Source organism: Notamacropus eugenii, chromosome 3 (genome assembly GCF_028372415.1).
Source record: "Notamacropus eugenii isolate mMacEug1 chromosome 3, mMacEug1.pri_v2, whole genome shotgun sequence".
Classification (NCBI taxonomy): Eukaryota; Metazoa; Chordata; class Mammalia; order Diprotodontia; family Macropodidae; genus Notamacropus; species Notamacropus eugenii.
The window spans coordinates 380,805,486-380,820,910 of NC_092874.1; the positions used below are offsets into that span (position 1 = coordinate 380,805,486).

The 15,425-nt window shown below is 40.8% G+C and overlaps 1 protein-coding gene across 7 annotated transcripts in view; it reads left to right on the top strand.

The window, feature by feature from the left end:
- Nucleotides 1-3,030: 3,030 nt before the first annotated feature.
- Nucleotides 3,031-15,425, top strand: part of FBXL18 (F-box and leucine rich repeat protein 18) — a 342,104-nt gene continuing 329,709 nt past the window's right edge. For all 7 annotated transcript variants that reach the window (XR_011964532.1, XR_011964531.1, XM_072597658.1 and 4 more), the window contains exon 1: nucleotides 3,031-3,225. Coding sequence is in view for 5 of the 7 variants with exons in the window: in XM_072597658.1 (XP_072453759.1) it covers nucleotides 3,208-3,225 (18 nt within the window). In the remaining 2 variants the exon portion in view is untranslated. The remainder of the gene's footprint in view (nucleotides 3,226-15,425) is intronic.

Here is a 15,425-nt window from a genome sequence, read left to right on the forward strand (position 1 = left end):
TATCTTTGCCAAGCAAGTTCCAAATTAGGGTCCAACAAAGAGTTGGACATGACTAAAATGACTGAACAGTAGTAATCAAATTTGTATCATATGTTTTTGTGCATTTATCTGTCCCACCTAATTTGTTTTGTTAAGTTCCAAATGATTGGTTAAGGTCCTTGAAGGCAGATCAACGTATGCTGACAGCTGCTGGATAGACAGCTGGACTGGGAATCAGGAAGATCTGCATTTCAGTACTGCTTTAGACACTTGTTAGTTATGTGACTGCCCAGATCACCTAACATCGCTGCCTCAGTTTCCTTATCTGTAAGATGGGATGATAAACTAGCATTTGCCTCACAGTATAGGATCAAAGGAGATAACTTATGTAAACTCTGGCTCTTATTATTAATCTATGAATTCTACCCCTTCCATCTTTCTACCATTTTTTGCTGAAACTGCTGCTTTCGTAGACAACAGAACTAGGTCCTTGCTGAGGAAGCAATTATTAGTCTTCTCTGATCTGACCCCAAAACACAATGTTTTTTATTTTTTTTAAATATTCACCTTATAAGATTTCTATTTATTTATTTTCCACTTAATGCTATTTTATTTTTTCCTATTACATGGAAAGATAGTTTTCAACATTCACTTTTACAAGATTTTGAGTTCCAAACTTTTCCTTCCCTCCCTCCCCTTCCCACTCCCCAAGATGGAATGCAATCTGATAGAAGTTATGCATGTACAATGATATTAAACATTTCTACATTAGTCATGTTTGAAAGAAGAATCAGAACAAAAGGGAAAAAACATGAGAAAGAAAAAAACAACAAAAAAGAGCAAATAGTTATGCTTCGATCTGCATCCATACCCTATAGTTCTTTCTCTGGATGTGGATAGCATTTTCTATCATGAGTCTTTTGAAGCTCTTAGATGTTTCATTGCTGAGAGGAGCTAAGTCTATCAAAGTTGGTCATTTCACAATGTTGCTGTTACTGAACACAATGGTTTTGAAACCTAAATCTTTACCCTAATTTGGGTGGAAGCAACAGGGTAAACACTAAGTAACTGTGAATAAACTGTGGCTTTCCTATTGGAGATATGTCATAGAAGCTAATGCAATACTCTTTTTTTCTTTTGCAGGATGGGGAAAGTGGGGAATAGGAAGTGATGTGAGAGCTTACTTTTTGAGGAACTCTCCATAGCATTTTTTTGTGAATTTCACCATAAGGCTAACTATGGTGAGAAGGTCCCAGTTCTTTTCTGAGATGCAATGTGGTATGGCGGAAAGAACCTTGATTTATGTCAGTTGGCTTTCTTTCAAACTGAGTTCACTTTCCATTTGATTTTGACTGGCCTATTTGTAGATTTGGAGCAGGCTAGTGCAATGTTTAGAGTATTGGGTCTGGAAGCTGGCAGATTTGAGTTCAAATCAAGTCTCAGATACTTACTAGTTGTGTTTTTTGTTAAGTAGCTTTTCGTAATGTCTGACTCTTTGTGACCCCATTTAGAATTTTCTTGGCAAAGATACTGGAGTGGTTTGCTATTTCCTTCTCCAGCTCATTTTGCAGATGAGGAACTGAGAGAAACAAGGTTAAGTGACTTGCTCAGGGTCACACAGCTAGTAAGTGTCTGAGGCTACATTTGAACTCATGAAGAGAAGTCTTTCTGATTCTGAACTCAGGGCTCTATCCACTTTACCACCTAGCTGTCCTACTTGCTGTGTAGTCCTCAACAAATCATTTAACAACTGTTTGCCTCAGTTTCCCAAAGTTAAAATAGAGATAACAAGAGTACCTAGGATTTATAAGGCACCTGGAACATAGTAGGTGCTACAAAATGTTAGTTATTATTTTTAAGTGGTTATCTATGTTACCTGAGGTAAGTGCCTTCACCTGAAAAGTGGGATATTAGGAGAGCAACATTTAAGGATTACAAGTTGTTATGTATACTATTTCATTGAATCTTCTGTGAAGTAGGTAGCATGGTTTCCTTCAATAATTTAAGGATTCCAGATTTTAAGGGATAAACATAATAATTTCCTCTGTGCCTCAACAGACAGCGTTTGGGAAGTGCTGTAACCAAAAACAATTCATAATTAATGAGCCAACTTTCTGGCAGTAAGCAGCTTTGAATTTATCCAGGATGATTTGTGGAGAAAGGGAACACAGCAAATCTGTTCAGCCAGATCCTGCCTATAGCTTGACCTCCCTCTGCTGGCAAAGTCTTTGGAGAGGGACTTTTGCAAGAGTTATTATCTTCCTTATTTTATAGCCCAGGAAACTGAGGCTCCGGGAGAAGGAACACACAGATAAGATATACAATGTATTCTAACCCTTCTCCCCCCCCCCCCCATTTTTACCAGAACTTGGAGAATGGAAACTGACATGCTAAATACCATGTATCAGAACCCAACACCAAGCCTCCAGGAGGATTTTTCCTGACTCTCCCAGCTGTTTGTCATCACTACTCACCTAAGTTATCCTATTATCTATCTGTATGTGGGTTATACATGCACATACATGTGTCCACATGTGCACGTTATCTTCCTCTATAGGATGTAACCTCCTTGAGGGAAGGCATAGGTGTAATTTTTAGTAGCCTCAGCACCTAGCATGGTGCCAGCACTGGACAGGTTTATAATAAATAAATAAATATTTATTGGTGGATTAATAAGAAGTCCCGCTGAGGGACTTGGCAGGGTCAGGCGGCTAAAAGAAGCGTTACCACCTTCTCCCCATTTTGCTGATAAGGAGACAGGTTTCTTTTCATAGCTAGCGGGCTCGCACATCCAAGGGTCCTGCTTTAGCTCCTCCCTTTAACCCCAGCGTGGCTTTGAGTCTGCAAGTTGCGCCTACGTAACGCGTGCGTGCAGGCGTGCGCGTGCGCGTGCGCGTTTTGTGTACGAGAGCTCTCGTTTGGGAGCGGGGGAAGGGGGGGAGGGAGGGAGGGAGGGAGGGAGTAGGGTACGTTGCCCTACTTGCCCCACTCAAGATGGCGACCGCGAGGAACTGCGCGGGGAGCCGAAGAGTTTCCGGAAGTGACCGCATCTGGTCCGCGACGGAAGTGGCGGGGCAACCCCGCCCCCGGCCGCCAGGGCCCTCAGTTGAGCAGCCGACGCGCCGGGTTTGAGTGGCGCCTACCCGGCTCGGGGAAGGCCCCGGCGTTGCAGACTCGGGTGGCTACTCGCCGGGCGAGTGGCGGCCGCGGCTTCTTCAGCTCCGCAACATGTCCAGCTCCGGAGAGGTACTACAACCCCGGGCGCCCTGCGCTCGTCTCCGCCTCCCCTGGGCCCGGCCGGCCTTCTCCCCGCCCCCTCTTCCCCAGGCTCCGGCCCCCCCTCGGGCCTCCGGCCCCCTCTTAACCTCCCACGGCTTACGGCACCCCCGGCTCCCTTTCCCGGCCTCCCCAGCCTGACCCTCAGAACCACGGCCCGCCCAAGCCCCAGCGTTTCACTGCCCTCTTCTCCATCCTTACACCAGCTGCTTCTTCTGGCCCGTCGTCCAGCTTCCTCTAGCCCACGGGAGTCTCTTACTCCACCACCACTCTCTCCTCAACTTTAAGATGCGGCAGAAAGAGCACCGGATTCGGAGTTACAAGACCTGGGTTCGAGCCCTGGCTCCGCCACTAACTGGCTGGCAGATTATCAGTAGCTCGCTTCCCTGGGTCAGTGGAAAGAGAGACCAGTGGTTCTGCAGTCGGCCACTGACAGTCAGTTTTTCTTTCTGGATCTTCATTTCCTTATTTATTAAACAAGAGGGTTCGACTAGATGGCTTTTGTGGTTCTTTTTCAGTTCTAAATCTGCGATCCTACGTACTCTCCTGTCCCTCATTAGAGGTAGAACTGGCTGATCTGCGGGAGCTGGACCATGTCTGACATCTTTTGTTTCTGTGATGCTTTAGCTCTGTTTTTGGTTCCCTCCTCCCTTCTCCTTATTTATTCCTTATTCTAACTTTAAACCTTTAACCCTCTCAGGTCCACCTTTTTCAGTGCTATATTCCTTCCCCTCAGTTTCCTATTCTCTTGCTTTTCTCTTTTAGCTTGAGAATCCTTGTCTAGTATTTCTTGGTGTATGTTACTTTTCCCCCATCCTCCACATGCCTACTTAAAAAAAATCGTATCTTCCCAATCTTTGTGAAGCAACCTGATACAATGGGAAGACTGCTGCATTTGGAAATAAGAGGCCCTGGGTTAAAATATCAGCTCTGTTGCTCCTTCACTGTGACATTGAACAAATCATTTACCTCTGTGGGCTTCAATTTCCATTTCAGTAAAGTTAAGAGGTTAAACTAGATGAGTTCTAAGGCTCCTTTCAGCTCTAGAGCTGTGATTTTCATTCTCTCGTTCAAGTCTTCACTTCCTCATCTGACGGTGGTGTTTGTCATCTAGTTAACCTTTGGTGGTACACAGAGCAGATTTCTCCCTCAGAATATGAAGTTATTCTCCATTCAGCATAGATCTAGATGCATCTGAAGGTGGATGAAACTGGCTTCTCTACTAGTTGAGTGCTACCAACTATTTTATCTTTGGCACTTGACTATATGTGAGTGATGCTTGTTTTTGCTCAGAATTGAATTGTCATGGGTTGCTGGCAGTGTCTCCTTCCTTATGATGAAATTCACAGAAAACTTTATGTGCCACATTGATGACATATTTTGTGATGGCCTATATCTCAGATTATAAGGGAAAGAAATGCCTGTAACTTGTGACCAGTGTTGAAACCCTCCATTCCCATGTTAAACTGGAAGAAGGTTAACTTGGGAAGAAGATTTAGGTTTCTCTTTGTTATTGTTATGATAATATCTTTAGATTTTATATATTTAAATATATATACATATATTTATATAAACAAATTTTAAGTAAAGTTGACCCTTGTTGAGAAGTAGTCACTTCTATTGTTGCAATGATAATGGTGAGAAAAGGAGATAGACTGCCAAAAATCATGCATAGTGGTCCTTCTGTAAACATTAACTGCTATTATTCTGAATTTGAGATCTTCATCCAGTGCCCATTGAGTTTGTGAATTACCAGAGGAACTAAGTTATATCAATATTTATAGTCTTGCTGTAAATGAAAACAAAGCAGTTTGCAGGTTTTCCTTGGAGAGTTGAATAAAAGAATTGGTTTCATAGTTCAGTCAAGTACAAGGAGGATAATTTCAGGGGATACTTGGCCATCTTGCCTTGAAGTGCTGCTGATGAGTATAAGCAAAAAGACCATTGAAAAGATAATTGGCGCTTCTGTATCACATCTGCTGCACAGGATAAAAAAATAGAGAAATTCCACAAAGTACTTCAGAAAATCTTCCAAACCGAGTTAGTATGTGCTCTCACGTGTGGCAACTGCAGTGTGAAGTTAGGCATAGAGTAGACTGGCAAAAGGTATTAAAAGTATAATTTGGGTTGAAGAAATACAAGCATCTGAAAGCTTGTGGATTAATTTGAAGCTTACTACCTATAACTTATGAATGCTGTTTTCATGAAGAGTTACTGACATGGGAGCCATTTTAGATTCAGCTGTCTTTGTGCACTAAGATCAGATACTAGTTAGAGGAAAGAATAAAACATTTGAATGTGGAGGGTGAAGGCGATGGAAGGGTCAAACTATTTTCCTGTATAGATGAAAGAATAATGAATGGTACCATCAATGGAAATAGGGAAGTTAGGAGAAGGGACAGGTTTGAGAAAGAACTGTGAGACTAGTTCGCTTATGGTTTTGTTTACTTCCAGGTGTTGGAGTGATAGTCAAAAGATGTCTAATAGATGTAAATGTAGAGCTGGAGAGGATAATAAGGGACTATATAAAAAGCTAGAAAGTATAAGGCTTTTACATGAGTTTAGAGAGTTAACTTGAGAATAGGCTTGGCTTAACAACAGTTCTCTTTATGATAATAACATAAAGAGAACTTTAAGGTTTAAACTGTGCTCTGCACCTAAATGTTACAGCCCTTGGAGGTGTGGTCTTTGCTCTTCTCCAGGCTGTCTCACCTGACCTCTAGTCAGATCTTCCATACTGGATACTTGGACTCCGCTGTTGGAATCACTTTGTGCTCTCGTAGATGAATTTTTGCTTTATCTTGCTAGGTCTTCATCTCACTTTCCAGCCTTCTCTAGACTAGAAGAATGTGGAATGTAAATCTTTGAGAACTAGGACTTGTAGCGTCATGCTTAGCACACTGCCCAGTACATTAAGGGCTTAATAAATGTACTGTTTAATCTATTGAGATTCTACTCTTACATAGCAGTCAAGAAAGCTAATACAGTTGTAGGTTGCGTTAAGAAAAACTTCCTAATAATTAGACAAACCCAAAGTAGACTGCCTTAGGTATTTGTGGATTCCCCATCATTAGAAGTCTTAACTGCAGAACATGGCTGACCACTTGTCAGGTATTGTAGGGAATTTCTTGTTCAGCTATGAGTTTGAAAAATAAGCTTACTTGCAAACCAACATATAAAAGAATGATTTAAAAATTATGAGTACTCAATATTTAAATGGATCTGTGGTCTCATCTATTTGGATGTTCCCTCCAGTCATGTATATTGTAATCCATCTTCCTGTCCATGTGACTCATGTTCTTGTTCTCCCACATGGGACTTAAACAAACATCTACATTAGGAGACCTTCTTCTCTTTTTCCTCATATGCAAAAATACCAATGGAGTGTTCAGGTTATATGATTATTCTGCTTTACCCACGCTAGAGGACCAGCCCACCTTTTCTTCCTAGCACACATTTTCTCGATCATCTTCAAAGTTCCATGTTGGTTACATGTTGCAACCTGCTCACATCTACAATGTACCTCTCCAGTGCCTTCTGTGTGATACTCATTTTCATTTCTTCAGAAACTGTTGTCTTCTGTTTCTGTCAGCTATAAAGTAACCTTGGGAGATTGTTGATATTAAAACAAAACAAAAGAAAAAAAACCTTTTGTCTCTGGGAGAAGCTTTGGATCACTAAGTAAATTTTCTAGTTTTCTGAAAGTAATTCAGCCTTGTCATAATCTGGTCAGTAGAAATTATTTTATCTACTTGGTCTTTTCACGTGTGAATTGCAAAGCCAGACTCATTCAGCGGTTTCCAGATCTCTTCCAAGAAGGTCAGCAGTGATTTGCTGCTTCATGAAGCTAGATAAATGTGATACACAAGCAGGGGCATTTGGAGGATGTTCTAATGAAAGCAGCTGCACTTTGGACTCTGCTGAATCTCTTTGAAGAGCATGTAGCATTCTCTTTTATGCTTTGCCTGATATTCATTATCAGAAAGTTGTTGGGCAAAGTTATTTCAGTAATATTTTTCAAGAAATCTTGAGTAGTCAATGTATAAATGGGAGACAACTTGTTGGAAGAGAGCTTTTTATTCTGTTGAATCAAGTGCTGTTTCAAAATCAACAGACAATAAGCAGAGCGGAATCTTGTGTAGATAAGTAGTCTGTTATAGGATATTGCTTGCAAAAGCCTACCTGTTACCTACTACTACGTTCATGGAGGATAGATATCCTCTGTGTGTGTGTGTGTGTAAATATCCTAAAGATTTTGTTCTTTTAGTTATAAGCAGGCAGTAAGCATTTATTAAGTGCCCACTCTGTGCCAGACACTGGTGAGTGCTGGGGATACAAAGAAAGGCAAAAGATAGTTCCTGCATACCAGATCTTTTTCTCATTCTTTTTTTCTCCTGTTTTTTTTTTTACTAATTCTGATTTTTAAAATGATTATGTCAAGACAATTGAATCATTGATGACTTGTGTCAGTAACAAGTCTTTTCCTGTCGAAATGTTTTTTGTTGTTGTTGTTGTTTGGGGGTTTGTGTGTGATATGTTCAGCATTTCCTATCAAGATTGCCAACTGCATCAGGATTTCTTTTTTGATATTGGTCAAGATATAAAAATGTTAGCCTTGCTCACATTTCTCCTTGCTGACCCATGCTTTCCAATATATTTCTCATCATTCCCACCTAATGCCACTTTTGCATTAATATCATTGAATATCAAAGTATGTATAATATCCTCACAAAATAATGGAAAGCATCGAAGGAGAAAATAAGCCTGCAGAAAAGCTGATATTAGATTTAACTAATCCAAGTCTTCTCCACACTTTTATAGATAAAGTTGTAAAGAAGATAATGAATAGGAATGAAATGGAATAGATTTGCTAGCATTTGGATAGTGGGTGATTTTTCATTGGAACGTTCACATTTAGTCTTTTAAGCCCTCAGAACTTTATGAAGAAACTTTTTTTTGGTGAAGAAAAAATAGCATTCAAGAAAATGATGTTAGAAATTATGGTTGATCCTGATCAGATATACACTGAAGAAATTCATACTGTGGGTGGGTGGAGGGTTTCATAAAATCGTTAAAAGTGCTCAGGAATTGCTTTGGTTTTGTTTTTTTTTTAAGGTATATCAAAGAAGGGATTTCAGAGACAAAGAGGAAACAGCTTTTGCCCTCAAGGAACTTATATTCTACTGGGTTGCAAAATATACATGGATGGATAAATATAAGATAATTGAAGCAGGAAAAAAGCACTGATAGATAGAAGGAATCTGAGAATAAGAAATTTAGTCATGTGGAGTTGAGGGATTCTATTCTAAGCCTGGAGAATGTCATGAGCAAATGCGTAGAGATATGAGACGGAATGTTGAGTTTGGGGAACAGTTAGTAGTCCAGTTTGACTAGAATGTAGAGGGGAGTAATATGAACCAAGGCTAGAAAGGTAGGTTGGAGCCAGATTGGGGATGGCCTTAAATGTCAGACTAAGAAGTTTTGTTGTTTTTGTCTGAGACAGCAGTGATCCTCTGAAAATTTTTGTACCATGGGAATGACATAGTCTGGCAGCTGTTTGTAGAATAGATGGAGAGTACAGAGACTGAAAGCAGAGAGACCAATTAAGAGGAAGAGTCCAGAAGGATGGAAAAAAAAATCGCAACTAGTATGATTTTCAAAATTAGGAGACAGCAAATTTTAACGACTACAACTCCTTAAGCTTTTTTTCATCTCTGTAATAGCTAGCATTTGTATTTACTTTAAAGTCTGCAAAATATTTTACAAATATTATCTCATTTAATCTTCACAACAACCCTATAAAGTAGTTGCTATTATTATCATTGATGAAGATGATGAAGAAATTGAGGCTTAATTTAAATGACTTATCGATCTTTCAATCAGTAAACATTTGTTAAATACCTACTATATGCTGCCATACAGACTCACTAGCAGGTTATTGCAATAATCAAGACATGGGGTAAGGAGGACCTGCACTTGAGTGATGGCAGTGTCAGAGGAGAGAAAGGGACATGTTGGAGAAATGTTGCAAAAGTGAAATTGGCAGGCAACAGCTTGGATATAAGGGGATGAGAGATCATGAGGAATCCAGGATGGCTTCTGGGTTGTGAGCCTGGGGGACTAGCAGGATGGCATTGCCCTCTATAGTAATAGGGAAGGTAGGAGTCAAGGGGAAGGGTTAGTGGGAAAGATAGTAAGTTCTGTTTTGTACATGCTAAGTTTGAGATATCTACTGGACATCCATTTTGAAATGTTTGACAGGCATTTGGAGATGAGAGATTGGAGGTCAGTCTATAGTATTAGTTATAGATTTAAAGCTGGAAGGGATCTTAGAGGTCATTGAAAGTGCTTCCTCATTTTACAGGTAAGGAAACTGAAGCCCAGAGAAGTTGGGTAACTTTCCCAGGATCCCACACCTAATAAATACCTGAGATAGGATTAAATCCAAGTCTTCCTCTCTGTAACATCAGTGTCCTATCTATGATGCCAATATATTTATGAAAATAATCTATACAAGTATAGAGGGTATCCTTGATGAAAACAATGAGAAGGGATTGGATGCATTTTTATGGATGATTTTTCCACCGCAGATCTTTCTCCAGCCCTGAAAGGTACTCCCCCTTCCTTGGTAGGGGAGGAGATGGTTACAATGCATTTGATTTGATTTAGCAAGATTCAGCCCTAAAGGTTCGCCTTGAATCTAATTTCTTCCATGTATGTGTATCATTGAAGGGAGCAATGAGGAGTGGAAAGAGCTTTGGGATTATAGTTAGGACAGGGGCTCAGTGTTTGGTAGCTTCATTATGGGCAACTTCCTTCACTTCTCTGGGCATGTTCTGTAAAATGGAGATCTAAATAAAGTTTAGATTGCAGAAATTTAGATTGCTGTGAAGGAAGCACTTTTAACACTTAAAAGCACCGGGGTGGGGAACCTGCATGACTAGATAACGGTGATCTGCTGTTATTGTAAGTGGATCTTTGTTCTCTGCAAGTTGGATATTCCCTCCGAACTGCAGCCGATACCCACCTTCCAGTCTTGTCTGTCTGTGTCCTACAGTTTTACCGAAGGCATCCACTGAATACATGGGAGCCATTCTCACCTTTGAGGATGACATTGTGAGGATGCTTGGGCTGACTGTCTACCTCTTAGTCCTCGCTCTCACCACTTGAATGGCCCATTTTTCCCCCTCATTTCCCTTATAAATCCTTTACCCCATCTCTTCTTTGAAGTTCCTTATTATATGCTGTAACCTGCTCACATCCTGTATGTATCTCTTGTTTGCCCTCTGTGTGATACTCATTTTTAATTCTTTAGGGGCTGTAGTCTTCCATGACTTTTAGTAACGCAAAAATTCTAGTGGAATATAGGTATTAGTAAGTTAAGTCTTTTCTGGTAGCACTTTGGGGTCCATAAAGGAATTTTGCAATTTCCTGAAGGCAGTCTATTTTCCTCTCTTTTTGTTTAATTATAAATGCAAGTTGTTCATTTTGTGTCTGTTTCTACAAGCTCTAGAGCTTGTCCTTCTTATTATGGGACATTCATAATCTGGAGAATAGACATGGTTTTTTCTGTGTTAACAGGCCAAACTCTTTTGAGTAAAAATCTCTGCCTTGTTTTGGGGGCTTAATGTAACTAGTGCATTCTGCAAACAGAAGCATCTGGAGGCCCTCGCTGTTTACATAGGGAATCCTTCTATAATTTGATCTCCATGTTACATCTGCCTCCAAATGACAGACACCTATGGTGAGCATATATCTCTGTTTTGTGCCTTACATAATGTTGAGAGTCATTGGATAAAATTATTGCTTACATCTTTCAAGACATCTCTGTACGCTAAGCACTGTGCTCAGTTTTGGGAAGCAGGGACAATTAGGTGGTGCAGTATATAGAGTACCAACCCTAGAATCAGAGGGCCTAAGTTCAAATCCAGCCTCAGACACTAGCTGTGTGACCGTGGGTAAGTCACCTTCCAAAAAAAGAAAATGAAACTAGAAAAAAAAAGCCACAACAGGACGAGATTGCATTTTAATGGAAAAGACATCATAGATGTCAATAAGTACATGTAAAATAAATACGGAGTAGATGAAAAAGAGCCTTTGAGAGGAAAGCGTTAGCACCTGGGGGTACCAGGAAAGGACTCTTTCAGGAAGTGACACTTGAATGAGCCTTAAAGGAAGTCAGAGATTATAAGAGGCAGCGATTGGGAGGGAGACTATTCCAGGTAAGGGAGACAGCAGCTCGGGCAGAGACTCCAAAATGGGACGGAGAGTATCATGGCTCTCCTTTTGAATCATTTCCTGTTTTGTATACAGCTTGCTTTGTTACATATTTGTTTGCATGCTGTCTCTCCCATTCGATTACGAATTCGTTAAGGACAGACACTGCCTTTTGCCTCTTTTCGTATCCCTAGATACAAATGTCTAGAATGTAGGGGGCACGTAATAAGTGTTGATTGAGTGATCAGTCAACAGCAAATAGGACAATATGACTGACCCATTCCATGTTTGGAGGGGAGTAATGTGTTAAAATGTGTTAAAAAACAAAAGAACAAGTTGTGAAGAACTTTCAGCGTGGAGCAGAGGATTTTCTATTTGATTCTAAAGGTAATACGCAACCACCAACATTTATTGAATAGGGAGGTGACTTAATTTTATGTTTGGGGATTATCCTCTGGGAAAATCACTTTGGTAGCTATTTGGATGGATTGGAGTGGGGAGAGGCTTAATGATAATAATAATAATAATAGCTAATATTTGTGTAGTGCTTTAAAATTTGTAAAACAACCTTAATATAGTATTCTTACAACAATCCTGTGATTTTGGTGCTATTATTATAATTTTGTAGAAGAGGAAACAAGCTGAAGAGAAGTTGTGGCTTCCCAGAGAATAAGTAATTGAGTGGAAATTGAACTTAGAGCTGCTGCTTCTTTTATTTTATTTTTTAATTTTTTTAAATTTTTTTTTCTTTCTTTCTTTATTTAACTTTTAACATTCATTTTCACAAAATTTTGGGTTCCAAATTTTCTCCCCTTTTGTCCCCTCCCAAATTTTCTCCCCTTTTGTCCCCTCCCCCCCAAAAAACACCGAGCATTTTAATTGCCCCTATCACCAATCTGCTCTCTCTTCTATCATCCCTCTCTGCCCTTGTCTCCATCTTCTCTTTTGTCCTATAGGGCCAGATAACTTTCTATACCCCTTTACCTGTATTTCTTATCTCCTAGTGGCAAGAACAGTACTCGACAGTTGTTCCTAAAACTTTGAGTTCCAACTTCTCTTCCTCCCTCCCTCCCCACCCCTTGCCTTTGGAAGGCAGGCAATTCAATATAGGCCAAATCTGTGTAGTTTTGCAAATGACTTCCATAATAGTCGTGTTTTATAAGACTAACTATATTACCCTCCATCCTATCCTGTCCCCCATTACTTCTATTCTCTCTCTTGATCCTGTCCCTCCCCATGAGTGTCGACCTCAGATTGCTCCGTCCTCCCCATGCTGTCCCTTCCATCATCCCCCCCACCCTGCTTATCCCCTTATCCCCCACTTTCCTGTATTGTAAGATAGGTTTTCATACCAAAAGGAGTGTGCATTTTATTCCTTCCTTTAGTGGAATGTGATGAGAGTAAACTTCATGTTTTTCTCTCCCCTCCCCTCTTTATCCCTCCACTAATAAGTCTTTTGCTTGCCTCTTTTATGAGAGATAATTTGCCCCATTCCATTTCTCCCTTTCTCCTCCCAATATATTTCTCTCTCATTGCTTGATTTCATTTTTTTAAGATATGATCCTATCCTCTTCAGTTCACTCTGTGCACTCTGTCTCTATGTGTGTGTGCGTGTGTGCATGTGTGTGTGTATGTACTCCCACCCAGTACCCAGATACTGAAATGTTTCAAGAGTTACAAATATTGTCTTTCCATGTAGGAATGTAAACAGTTCAACTTTAGTAAGTCCCTTATGACTTCTCTTTGCTGTTTACCTTTTCTTGCTTCTCTTCATTCTTGTGCTTGAAAGTCAAATTTTCTTTTCAGCTCTGGTCTTTTCATCAAGAATGCTTGAAAGTCCTCTATTTCATTGAAAGACCAATTTTTCCCCTGAAGTATTATACTCAGTTTTGCTGGGTAGGTGATTCTTGGTTTTAGTCCTAGTTCCTTTGACTTCTGGAATATCCTATTCCATTCCCTTCGATCCCTTAATGTAGAGGGTGCTAGATCTTGTGTTATCCTGATTGTATTTCCACAGTACTTGAATTGTTTCTTTCTAGCTGCTAGAAATATTTTCTCCTTGACCAGGGAACTCTGGAATTTGGCCACAATGTTCCTAGGAGTTTCTCTTTTTGGATCTCTTTCAGGCAGTGTTCTGTGGATTCCTTGAAGACTTATTTTGCCCTCTGGTTCTAGAATCTCAGGGCAGTTTTCCTTGATAATTTCATGAAAGATGATATCTAGGCTCTTTTTTTGATCAAGGCTTTCAGGTAGTCCCAGAATTTTTAAATTGTGTCTCCTGGATCTATTTTCCAGGTCAGTTGTTTTTCCAATGAGATATTTCACATTATCTTCTATTTTTTCATTCTTTTGGTTTTGTTTTGTGATTTCTTGGTTTCTCATAAAGTCATTAGCCTCCACCTGTTCCATTCTAATTTTGAAAGAACTATTTTCTTCAGTAAGCTTTTGAACCTCCTTTTCCATCTGGCTAATTCTGCTTTTGAAAGCATTCTTCTCCTCATGGGCTTTTTGAACCTTTTTTGCCAATTGAATTAGCCTATTTTTCAAGCTATTATTTTCTTCAGCATTTTTTTGGGTCTCCTTTAGCAGGGTGCTGACCTGCTGTTCATGCTTTGACTGCATGTCTCTCATTTCTCTTCCCAGCTTTTCTTCCACCTCTCTAACTTGATTTTCAAATTCCTTTTTGAGCTCTTCCATGGCCTGAGCCCATTGAGTGGGCTGGGATACAGAAGCCTTGACTTCTGTGTCTTTCCCTGATGGTAAGCATTGTTCTTTCTCATCAGAAAGGAAGGGAGGAAATGCCTGTTCACCAAGAAAGTAACCTTCTATAGTCTTATTTCTTTTCCCTTTTCTGGACATTTTCCCAGCCAGTGACTTGACTTTTGAATATTCTCTTCACACCAACTTCACCTCTAGATCCTCCCAGCCAGTGCTTGGGGTCTGAGATTCAAATGCAGCTCCCCAGCCTCAGGGCTTTGGGTGGGGACAGGGCTGCTATTCAGTGTGAGATCAAGTTCAGCTGCCAGGGTCGGGGCAGGGCTGCCTCACAGGCTCAGTTCCCTCAGGGGGTTTATGCAGAGACCTTCAACAATGGATCCAGGCTCCTGCCTGCTTGGGGAGCCCTGGTCTGCTCCTGCCTCTGCTGCTCCCTCCCGAGGGGGCCTGAGTTATGGGGGCACCCCACACCCTTCTCGACCCGCCAAAGAGACCCTCTCACCGACCCCTGTCACCTGTGGGTGGAGGGACCCACATGGCTGCTGGAGATTCCGTCCCTGAAGTCCACTCGGATCTGCTCCTCTCTGCGCCGCGCAGCCACGGCAGGCCTGTGCTCGGCTCCACGTACGCAGCACGACGGACCTTTTGCGAGGGCTTTGCAGGGCTGTCTGGAACAGAAATCTCCTCTGCTCCACTGTTCTGTGGCCTCTGCTGCTCCAGAATTCGTTGGGTGTTCTTTTTTACAGGTGTTCTATGGGCTGTGGGTTTGGAGCTATGTGTATGTGCCAGAGCTGCTGCTTCTTAAAAAAAAAATTTATTTTTAGTTTTCAGTGTTCACTTCCACAAACTTTTGAGTTTTAAATTTTCTCCTCCTCACTTCCCTCTCCCTCCCCAAGATAGCATGCAGTCTGGAATAGGCTCTACATATGTATTCATATTAAACATTTTCACATGAGTCATGTTGTAAAGAAGAATTAAGAGCAATCTGGAGAAAGAAGGAAACAAAACAAAACAACAGCAACAAAAAGAGAGCACGGAATGCTTCCATCTGCATTCAGACTCCACAGTTCTTTGTCTGGATGTGCAGAGCATTTTCCATCAGGAGCCTTTTGGAGTTGTCTTAGATCCTTGCATTGCTGCGAAGAGCCAAGTCTATGAAAGTGGATCATTGTTACAATGTTGCAGTTATTGTGTACAATGTTCTCCTGCTTCTGCTCACTTCACTCAGCATCAGTTCA